We start from the raw sequence: 11,635 nt of genomic DNA on the forward strand, positions 1-11,635 counted from the left end.
GCAGAGGGCTTCTCATGCCTGTTATGTGCAAAAAAAAAAAAAAAAAAAAAGCAATGTTGATGAATAAATTAGATTTTATCTTTCCAAAAGGGGCAGTTATTCAATTAAAGCAAAGGAAGTCCCAGCAAAAGATGAAAACAAGATTCATGACAGAAGCATGGCAGGATTAATTTTGTCTGGTTGCAGGAAAGCGAACAAAAATCATAACAAGATCCAAGCCAATTAAGTTGCAATCAAAGTGTCTAATGCGACCCAAGCCTAAGACTGTGCTGTTTTCTTGGCACCTTTTTTTGTTTGTTTGACCCGACCCGACCCGACCCCAGATCAATTGGAGCCGTGTACGTAGGACGCTCAGCCCCACATGCTTCTCTTAAAGAAGTGGCTAGAAATTTTTAGTAAGAGATGTGCAAGGAGGGAAGGAGATCTAGCGAAGTTCAGAACTTCAATTGGGTTGGGTCAGGATTCAACAAAAGTCTGACCAGAACAAAGCAATGCCAAATCTTAACCGGGCGGTTTCCTTCCTTCCTACTCTATTATCACACACGCGACCAGCTGATGATTTCTACAACCAGACTGTATACTGCCATCAACGAGGTGATTTGCAAATATTTTTTCAGCAAGACATTTCTTTTAAGTGTACAATAAGGATTTCTCAGGATCATACCCTCTATTTAGGAGCTAAAGATTCTGGGTTCATGATCACATCTCAAGTATTAAAACCAAGATAATTATATCATGCACATATTTTCTTTCCTTTTTCTGAAAAATTACCAATTAAAAATGAGGATATTGTCGAAATAAATGTTGGAGCTGTCATTACTTCAAACATCCGTTTGATATCTTACAACTGTAGATGACTCAATATTTCTTCTAATATAATCACCACCATCTATGCTTTTTATCGTATAAAATATGCATTAATGAGCTGTAGTAACTTATGGATACAAATATACATCCACGAATACTGCTTGGCGCAGTTCTTATAATTTTGACCATATTTTTGTATTCCGTGTAGATGGTATGCCATGTGTTGCGGCCTTTCTCCGATGGATAGTCGGTCGTCGGCTTAGAGCCGATTAGGAGCCGCACCTGTTGGAAAGCAGAGAGAGTGTCGAAAGATAATGTGCCATCATCGGAGGTGCACACAGTCAAAGTCGAGACTGAAGATAGTGAGGTTGATCGAAGAAAGATGGTGTTGGGCTCCACTCGACGTCAGAGAAGAAGAGCCTGCAAAACAAGTCCCGTCAGAGGTAGCTCTGGCGAGGATCCTCCGACGTTCAAGTCAGCGAGATGTCTTGAGGAAAAAGAGCAACAAAGTCTTTGAGTTGCAAATAGTGTGCATACCTAGAGGGATCTCCACTTATCTCTATATATAGAGGGAGCAAAATGAATGGTGAGAGGACAGGTGATCATATTGATCATGTTCTATCGTACAGTACCGCATGGTGCCGTGTGGGCATCTTTAAATGCTGATGGTGGTCATGCTTTCTACTCGGCATGCTTATGGTGACAGATGCTATCGGGCATGGGGTATAATAAATGATCCCGTGGGCTCATTTAATGAATTCGTAGCATTCCATCATTGCACGCAGCTAGCCGACCAGAATATGACGTCTAAGTGACATGATCTTGATGTGGCTTGTCAAGATGGCGTGATGACCATATTTGGTGCTCAGCTAGTCGATAGAGATCCGTATTATCGGAGTCGGCAAAATGAAGCCGTCGAGGTATCCCATCGTCGACTAGCATAGTCGGTCGTGTGCCGACTATTAAGTCGGTTACAGGCTTAGCACTATTGGGTGCAAGCGGCCGTAGGTGGCACATTAACTCTAGTCAGCCTGGTGCCAACCAAGACTGAGCTGCCTTGAGTCGGCCAGATGTCTACGATGGTGGCCGATGTCAGCCCTGCCAAGCGAAATTCATCAATCCAAGTTGGGTTGAGTGGCAGTAGTTTAGCCGGTGTAACTCCTCTAGTCGGCTTAGAGACGAAAAAACTTGGTAGTCGGCTAAACGATGGGGATCTACCCCAACACCTGCCCCCGAACTCCTAAGTCTGATTGCATAGTTAGTTGAACGAAGGGAGTTTGTCTTTGAGCAGATCCAAGTTGCTTTTGCCGACTGCCACTCGGTTGTTTTGTCGCTTCGTGGGGTGGACCGTCCTCTTGTCTTTTCGTAGAACGTACAGTGGTGCCATCCCATCATAGATCATGCGTCAATAAATATCACAGAGCTCGAGATGATCTTCCATATTAATGGCAGAAGATCGGCTGGTAAGGCAATAATGAGCATGCATATCCAAGTCGTCCGCATGTCGGCCGCCCATTGGTCCAGTCCGTGATCACACTGATTGAGCTAATTCGGTGAGATCCGAATGGTGGTGTGTCGGATCGACAGTGATTTAGTCGGCTGAGATTGTCGCCATGTGTCAAGAACTTCGAGTAAGGCATGGTACTAGGTGTTGATCCTGACCGTCGAAGGAACCTATAAATAGGGGTTGATCTCCTTCCGTTTTCGATTACGTTGTTTCTACTCCACCTCAAGTCTTCCTTGCCCCCTTCTTAGGAGAGAGCTTAGATAGAGCTACTGGTGAGCAGTCTCCTCCAACGTCGGTCTTTAGCCGTCGTCATCATCTTCATCGGTCTTTTTCTCTAGAGGTTTCTTTCTCAGTCTCTTTCTCTTTTTCATGACTTCCACTGGCAAAGAATCCGATCAGTGATCGGAGTTCTTGGGCTCCAACCATCCAAAGGGTGATCGAGGAGATTACTCGGAACGAGTCCAATGAGACGTCTTCTCGATAGAGTCAGTCAGATCTGGATGAGTCAAATGAACAGCCGATAATCGAGAATCTCTTTGGACCTCTTATCGAGAGGTATGAGTTGATGGAGTCAACTGATACTGATTAAGGAGACTGACTAGGGACATGATAATGTCCCCTTAGTCGGTTAATGGCCGAGAATCTCTTTGGACCTCTTGTCAAGAGGTCCAAGTTGACGGAGTCAATCGATACTGACTAGGGACATGATAATGTCTCCTTAGTCGGTTAACGATTGACTCCGTCAACTCAGACCTCTTGACAAGAGGTCCAAAGAGGTTCTCGACAATCGGCTGTTTATCCGACTCATCTGAATTCGACTGACCCTACTGAAAAGATGTCTCATCGGACTCGTTTCGAGTAATCTCCTTGGTCATCCTCTGGACGGTTGGAGCCTGAGAACTCCGATCACCGATCGGATTCTCATCTCCAGCTTCTCTGCCAGTGGAAGCCATGAAAAAGAGAAAGAGATCGAGAAAGAAATCTCTAGAGAAAAAGATCGACGGAGATGATGACGACGACGGAAGACCGGCATCGGAGGAGACTGCTCACCGATGGCTCTACCTAAGCTCTCTCTCCTAAGAAAGGGGCAAGGAAGACTTGAGACGGAGCAGAAATAATGAAACCGAAAATAGGAGGAGATCAATCCCTATTTATAGGTTCCTTCGATGGTTAGGATCAACACCGAGTACCATGCCTTACTCAAAGATCTTGACATGTGACGGCAATCTCAATCGACTAAATCGACGTTGATTCGATGCACCACCATTCAGATCTTGCCGAGTCAGCTTAATTCGCGTGATCACGGATTGGACCAATGGGCGGCCGATATGCGAACGACTCGGGTATGCATGCTCATTATTGCCTTGTCGGTCGATCTCCTGCCATTAATATAGAAGATCATCTCGAGCTCCATGATATTTATTGCCGTACGATCTACGATGAGACGGCACCACTACACGTTCTATGAAAAGATAAGGCGACGGTCCACCCTACGAAGCGACAAGACAAACGAATGGCAGTTAGCAAAAGCAACTCAGATCTGCTCAAAGACGAACTTTCTTTGCTTGACTAACCACTCAATCGAACTTGAGAGTTGGGGGGCAGGTGTTGGGGTAGATCCCTATCGTTTAGCCGACTACCAAGCCTTCTCATCTTCGAGCCGACTAGAGGAGCTACACCGACTAAGCTATTGCCACTCAATCAAGCTTGGATTGATAAGTTCTGTCCAATAAGGCCACCGCCAGCCACCATCGTGGACACCCGACCGACTAAAGACAACTCAATCCTGGTCGGCTCCAGGCCGATTAAAGTTAACGTGCCATCCACAGCTGCTTGCACCCAACAGTGCTCAACTTGTAACCGACTTAGTAGTCGGCGCACAGCCGACTATGCTAGTCGACGATGGGATACCTCGACGACTTCATTTTGCCAACTCTGATAACGCGAGCCTCTATCAATTAGCTGAGCACCAAACATGGCCACCATGCCATCCTGACAAGTCACATTAAGTTCATGTCACTCAGATGTCATACTCTAGCCAGTTAGCTACGCACCGTGATGGGATGCTACAAATTCATTAAATGCGTCTACAGGATCATTTATTATACCTTATGCTAGTGGCGTCCATCGTCATAAGTGTGCCGAGTAAAAGGTACAACTGTTGTCAGTATTTAAAGACGCCCACGTAGTACCATGTGGCATCGTACGATAAGACATGATCGATCTCTCATCATTTATTTTGCTCTTTCTATAAATAGAAATAGACAGAGATTCCTCCAGGTACGCACACTATCTGCAACTTAGAGATTCTGTCGCTCTTTATTCTCAAACCATCTCACTGATTTAAATATCGAAGGATCCTCATCGGAATCATCTCTGATGTAATTTATTTTGCAAGTCTTTTTTTTCTAGCATCGAGCGAAGTCCAGCACTATTTTTCTCCGATCAATTCCACCATCAACAATCTCAATTATAATTATGTACACATTCTCCAACGATGATACATCATTTTTCGATACTCTTTTGGTCTCCCAACAAATACGACTCCTGGTCAGCTCCAAGGCGATTACCAGCTATCCAGCGGAGAAAGTTTACAACATCATGCATGGCTAGGCAGGTGATTCATTGAGTGTTTTTTTTTTTTTTTTGGTAGAGAATTCACGAGGGGTTTTATTATACCGTACATGGTGTTCCTTGACACCGTCGCGCCGAGTCTTGGTGCGCTTCGGATATGTGTATATATATATATATACTGCGGGAACACGCTTCTACGTCACCAAGGTAACCGTAATATTCCTTTAATAGACTAGCTAGAGATGGAGGCATCCCACATCCCAGCCCACTTCTGCACGTATTCCGTTACGCCTATAAAATCCCACGCCTACTTCTCCTATAAAGCCCTCGCTCGCTGGATAGGGTTTCTCTCCCTCTTTTCTTCGCTCTCTCGTGAGGGGAAGAGGCGGAGGCGAAGGCGGAGGCGCGAATTTGGCTGCCATGAGCGACAAGAAGGATGCCCCCGATCTCTCTGATCTCACTTCCGCCCTCCCCTCCAACGCCCCTGGTATCCCCTCTCTCTCTCTCTCTTACTCTCTTCTTTTTCTGTTTTCTTCTATTTTTCTTGCTATCTGATATCTTTAAGCGTTCGCACTTCGCAGCTCTGAGCGCGGAGGATAGAGCGGGCCTTGTTAACGCTCTCAAGGTGCCATCTATGGTCTTTTTCTTTTGGTTTTGTTTCTTGTGATCAAGATTTTGTTTTTTTCCTAAATTCTTTTGTGGTGTGATAATATTAGTATTGATGGGTTAATGTAGAACAAGCTTCAGAGCCTGGCGGGGCAGCATTCGGATGTGCTGGAGACGCTGACACCCAAGGTCCGGAAGCGCGTCGAGGTCCTGAGAGGGCTCCAGGTCTGCCGCTCTTTCTTTGGCCCCCTTTGGTTCCCTTGTATGTGGATCTACTTTATTTTAGGGTTTCGTCTTTACTGATCCAGAAAGCCATCCTTTTATTTTATTTTGTTTTATTTGCATTTTTTGCAAGGTTCCTGGTTCCCGCTTTTCTTCATTTGCTATTTTCTAGGAAATGTCCTTGTTGGGATCTAGATTTCTTGAACTTCTTTATCTATCAGTGTTGAATCAGTATGCTAGCTTTTCGTGAATTCCCAATTCGTTTAACAGAACTTGTGATCTCTGAATCGTGCAACTGAAGTCGAACACTTGTTTTTTCCCATGTATTTTTCTTTTTGGCTGTCTGCTTAATTGCTTTGTTGGGGCTACAGTTGTATCGCTCCTAAAGGATAAGTTATTTACACAAAGTGTACGATGCACGAAAGGCTAAAATTTCTAAAAGTTACGTCTTCTGCTGCTAATCTCCCATTTCTTCTGCCATTTTCTTATAATTGCAATAAATGCTTGTCCTAAATGATCCTTAAGGGTGAAAAATCTGTATGTTGTCTATGTGATGCCATTCTTTTATAAATGGAATGATCCATGATAGGCTTGTTTGTTGTGGTACATAAGTGGCTTGCCTGGCAGATGTGCAATCCATCATGCCCTTGTTAGGGATTGTGATAATCAAAATACTTGTCAGGACTTTGAGACTATGGTGTGGCTGCATAAAGTTTTTGAATTGTACTGTTATCCAAATCTTTGAAGGTTACTAGTGAATTGAGATTTCTGCAAACATGGAATGAGCGTACAGCTCTTAACCTGCACTGTTTTATGTGTCTCTTAAGGTTGCTACTCAATGGTAAGTTGAACCATTCTTGGTCTTATTGCTTGATTGGAAATGTTATTCACCACCTACATGTTTCTGGTTATCTGATTTATTTACCTCAGTTTGCAAAATCAGACTGAGGTATTAGTTATGCTGCCTTGAAGTTCTTAAGCATATGGTTTATGCCATGTATGCTTATTTTTCTATCCTAGCTTTTCTTTGTTAAGTGCCTGACACACTAAGTTTAGATAAAAGCTTTGTAAAATTAATAAAGAATATTTATTTCTACATAGCAATGCAAATGTTGAATGTTTTCTTTCTTTCCTTTTTCCTCCCTTTTTTTGCACCTTTCATACATCTGCAGTGCAGGGCACCAATGCAAAATAGATAATGCCAGGTTGCAGTATCAGTTATATGACTTGGTTGTTTCAAATTGGTATCCATTTGAGATACATGTTCTAGAACAATGCTGATTCTTCATTCATTAGCTGTGGGAATAAGGTAATCAAATTGGTTGGAGTGGAGTTTTAAATAGCAATAAATGATGGACACTATTTCATATGTCTGGTGGTTTTTGCAGTCTTGGACTCTTGATTAGTTTTCTTGTGATCAGGGACAAATAACTCTTGAAATTTAATGTTATAAAAATAGAAAGTGGATTGGCAGAATTAAAATGTTGGGAGTTATGGAGAAATTTTTAACAGGGATGCATACGAACATTTAGTGAAACATTCATAGTGAATGGAAATTTGATAGAAAATTTGTTAAATTTTGGGTTCAATGGCATGCAAAAAGCTGCTTGCCTCTCTTGTCCCTCAATACAATCAATTAGATCTTGAGATCCCCATATCAGTAGGAAGCATTGGGTAAAAGGGAGAAATAGAGAAATTTACATGGCAAGGAAGAATGCCACTTTATGTCCTTGTTGGTTACATGTAGAAATTCCAGGTCATAAGATGAGCTATAATATATGGATAATGGTTCCATTATATTATGATTTGTGTTTCAATTCCAAAGATTAAGCGAACATGAAACTACAAAAGACAAGTGCTATCTCATCATATCAAGAGGTTATAACTTGTAATGATTTCTGCAAGTATATAATGAAGTTCGCCAGGATATGGATTTCAAGATAGTTGTATGGTAACCCTACAAGGTTGGAGCCATAAGATGACATACTGAAATGCACCATATCGTAGCAGTAGCAAAGCAATACTTTGTTCAGGGGAGGCATATCGAGTATCAGTGCCATGAACTACCTATTACTGACAATGTGCTAGCATGACAATGGTAAGAGAACCAAAATTGATACTATGAACCATGGTTAGAGCATAATTACTTGATTTTGGTACTATGAACCAAGGTTAGAGCATAATTACTTGTTGGTTTGGATTCTGTTTCTTGTTTGTACAATTTACTCGTTCTTAAAGAATCAGTTTTGCCTTGCTGTTAGAAGAGAAAATTTATTTTTTTATTTGTACAGTTTAATGTCAAATTTGACATTAGATACATAAAAAAGTTGTGATAAATTGGTTTGGGATCAAGAAATGTCAGATATTTCATGGTAGAAGAGAGAATAGAAGATTTAGTATATTTTAGGAACTAATTGGATTGACCTTCATTTAGCTTTCTAGTTTGCTGATCCTTTTGTATCAGACCAGGTCATATTACAAACTATTTGATTTATACTAATTTGCAATTTGCTTATGAATTTGCAAATGAGTCAACTGTGAATTAGAAATGAGTGGGAATGGCACCTATGATGGATAACGGGAAGGTGGGGTGAATTTTGAATGAAGATTCTTGAGTACAAAGAGTTGAAAAGTGGAAATGGGAGGCTAAAACATATGGAAATTGTAAAAAATGACTTGAAAAACCATAGTCTGAAAGAGTTCATCAGAAGAGCTGCTCCTTTCTCTATCTCCATTTTACAGAACCCTTTGTACTAGTAATATGTTAAACTGCAGAGACAGCTCATGCAAATGCATTTGTGCTGGAAACATGAGAAAATGAACTTCACTAAGTCATTTTTAGGAACATACCTTTCTTACTATCTTTCACATATGTGCCTACCTTCATGTCTGGATCAGACATGGGTATATGACAACTTGGAGATCTATTATTCATTCTCAGTTCAAGTAGCCTTTGAGAACTTGGCCTGCTTCCAGCTCTGTTAATCCTGGCTAATATAATAGCCTCTTCGCTTGTCCAAGGTGGCTGCAACTTGCAGGAGCATCTTTTTATTTCTCAGAGGAATTACCATAGGTTCTCTCCTTTCTAGCCTACATGACAGCAAGAGCCTGAACTGATTTACAATACATGGAAAAATCAGCGAGAATTGCTTTGAGTAATCCATTCTTTGATTGGGAGGAGTGAACCTGCAATTAGCGTATCACCTGCTTGAGCATCCTAGTCTTTCCTTTTAATCTTTTCCCTTGGCTACGTTAACTTACCCTTATTGTTTTTCCTCAAATCTTTCTTGTAATCCAGGTGAAGGCTGTTTTGATATTAATTCCCAAGATTAATATTGACTGATGGGTCCGAAAGTGCCTCACCATGCCACCTCTGATTCCTGCCAAAATTGCCACGTGTCATATGTTTTGATAAGTTTTATGATTCTTGCTTGCTAATTCCCTGTTTATATTCAAAGAATAATTATTATGACTAAAGAATTTGGATAGGTGTAGGAATATATGATGATTGAAGCAATTCTTAAAACTTGCTAATTGAGGAAAAGGAATATATGATTGTCATCTTAAGTTTATAAATGCGGAATATGTTGCAACAGAATTTAAGTTTGTTTCAATTGTTTGCTGGAGTTGTGCTAATGATTTCTTGTTATCCAGAGTCAACATGATGAGCTAGAGGCGAAATTCTTCGAGGAAAGAGCAGCACTTGAAGCCAAATATCAGAAGCTCTATGAACCATTATACACTAAGGTACCCTTTTGTTATCAGTCAGTCTGGTTTCTAGAATATTTGTTTTTCTTTTTCTCCTAAAGTCACATTGTAAAAATACAAAACATCTAGGTGCATTTGAAATTTAAATGCGAATATTTGAGGTTTTCTGTCTCTAGACATGTGGTGCATTTGTTGAATATAGTATCAACTGACATTATTGTTCTTGATATATATATATATATATATATATATATATATATATATATATATATATATATATATATATGTATGTATGTATGTATGTATGTATGTATGTATGTATTTTGTGCAGCGTAATGAGATCGTGAATGGTGTGGTTGAAGTTGAAGGTGTTACAAATGGAGCTGCAGAAGGAGCCCCTCCAGAGGATAAAGCCAGTGAAGGTTTTTATCAGAAGTTGCTCAAGTTGTTATTTAGTTCATATTTGCTCTTTTAGATTCTTATTTTTTGCTTTCTTGCCTTAGAAAAAGGTGTGCCTGATTTCTGGCTTACTGCAATGAAAACTAACGAAGTGCTGGCTGAGGAGGTAAGCTGGATTACAATAGGCATATCTTGTCTCAACAAATAATTTCTGGTGATGCGATTTTCTTTCTTTGTTTCTTGATTTCAGATCACAGAGCGTGATGAGGGAGCACTGAAGTACCTCAAGGATATCAAATGGTGCAGAATTGATAATCCAAAGGGTTTCAAGCTAGAATTTTTCTTTGATACCAATCCTTATTTTAAGAACTCTGTCCTGACAAAAACCTACCACATGATCGATGAGGATGACCCAGTTCTAGAGAAAGCAATAGGGTAAATTTGTTTGCTATCTGCTGGATACCAGGTGATGTTAAGTGCAAGAACTCATCAGATGGTTTTTGCTGTAGGACTGAAATTGAATGGTATCCAGGAAAGTGCTTGACTCAGAAGGTTTTGAAAAAGAAACCGAGAAAGGGATCAAAGAACACCAAGCCCATAACCAAAACAGAAGACTGTGATAGCTTTTTTAACTTTTTTACTCCACCTCAAATCCCGGATGATGATGATGAAATAGATGAAGATACCGTAAGTAAATTTTGTTTTTGATCTAGAAAGGAAAACAAAGGAGAGGAAAAGCCTAAATAATCATACTATTTACAAATCTTTTTTATTTTCTCATTCTTTTGGACAGGCCGAAGAGCTACAGAATCAAATGGAGCAGGATTATGATATTGGGTGAGTAATTGCTGTCATTGTTGATACTGCTTTTTTTTTTTTTTTTTTGGTTTTTGTTGATGAGGCATCACGTTGTTAGTCCCAATTTGCCAATATCTTCGTGATTTTTGAAGAAATGATAAATGGATGCTTTGAACTTGTTTATCACATTGAAAGACCATATATTTGTTAATCTTATTCAAAATAAGAGATTTGAGAGCTTGAAGTTTAGCTGATTCATCTATATTTTTCCAAGTTTAAGTGACATATTTGTAGTCATGTTGCATTTCATTTAACAAGATACTAAGCAGGCAGTTTTGATTCGCAGATCCACTATAAGGGACAAAATTATTCCTCATGCTGTTTCATGGTTTACGGGAGAGGCTGCTCAGGTGGATGATTTTGAAGGCATAGAAGAGGAGGATGATGAGGAAGAAGATGGAGAGGATGATGAAGATGAAGAGGATGAGGATGAGTATGAAGATGAAGATGAGGATGGGGAAGAGGAAGGCAAGGTCAGAAAAAAGGTATGAAGAGCTCTCAAATTGTCTTTCCTTGGTAATAATTTTTGTTAATAGTTTTACCATCTTCATTTAGAAACATGCCAACATGTCAACAACTGGACTGGATGCGCCAAATGGATTTTTTTGTTTATTTGAGTTACTTAGCATGTGTTTTAAATATGGTTTCATCTCTGATCTGTTTTGCTTATGCTCTGTAACTGCAGAAGAGTGGAGCTCTTGCTGGGGAAGGTCAGCAGGTGGAACGTCCAGCCGAGTGCAAGCAGCAGTAGTATGTTTTAAAAATGAAGGCAAGGTTATGTGAGATTTGTTTGTGTGCAGTGTTTGAGGATCTGTTTGAGATTATGACCAAGCAGAACTCTTCTGTTCTGATTCCCTATTGTCCCTTTATTGGAATTCTAGGAGAATTGGAATAGTGCTGGAAATTTAATGTCTTTATCTTATATCTATATCATGTCATTGTTTATTTTCATTA

The 11,635-nt window shown here is 40.3% G+C and overlaps 1 protein-coding gene across 2 annotated transcripts; it reads left to right on the forward strand.

Moving 5' to 3' along the window:
- Nucleotides 1-5,152: 5,152 nt before the first annotated feature.
- On the forward strand, nucleotides 5,153-11,635 carry LOC105059339 (nucleosome assembly protein 1;2). Of its 2 annotated transcripts, none has more exons than XM_010942782.4 (11): nucleotides 5,153-5,375; nucleotides 5,470-5,513; nucleotides 5,624-5,719; nucleotides 9,371-9,463; nucleotides 9,756-9,846; nucleotides 9,928-9,989; nucleotides 10,074-10,258; nucleotides 10,333-10,510; nucleotides 10,617-10,660; nucleotides 10,968-11,166; nucleotides 11,367-11,635. In XM_010942782.4, exons 1-11 carry the CDS (start codon nucleotides 5,309-5,311, stop codon nucleotides 11,430-11,432), a joined length of 1,125 nt encoding a protein of 374 aa, XP_010941084.1. In that variant the 5' UTR covers nucleotides 5,153-5,308; the 3' UTR covers nucleotides 11,433-11,635. The 2 variants fall into 2 exon arrangements, with proteins under 2 accessions (XP_010941084.1, XP_073109283.1); XM_073253182.1 differs by having other exon boundaries at nucleotides 5,212-5,375; nucleotides 5,454-5,513.

The sequence above is a fragment of the Elaeis guineensis genome, chromosome 2, assembly GCF_000442705.2.
Source record: "Elaeis guineensis isolate ETL-2024a chromosome 2, EG11, whole genome shotgun sequence".
Taxonomy (NCBI): domain Eukaryota; kingdom Viridiplantae; phylum Streptophyta; class Magnoliopsida; order Arecales; family Arecaceae; genus Elaeis; species Elaeis guineensis.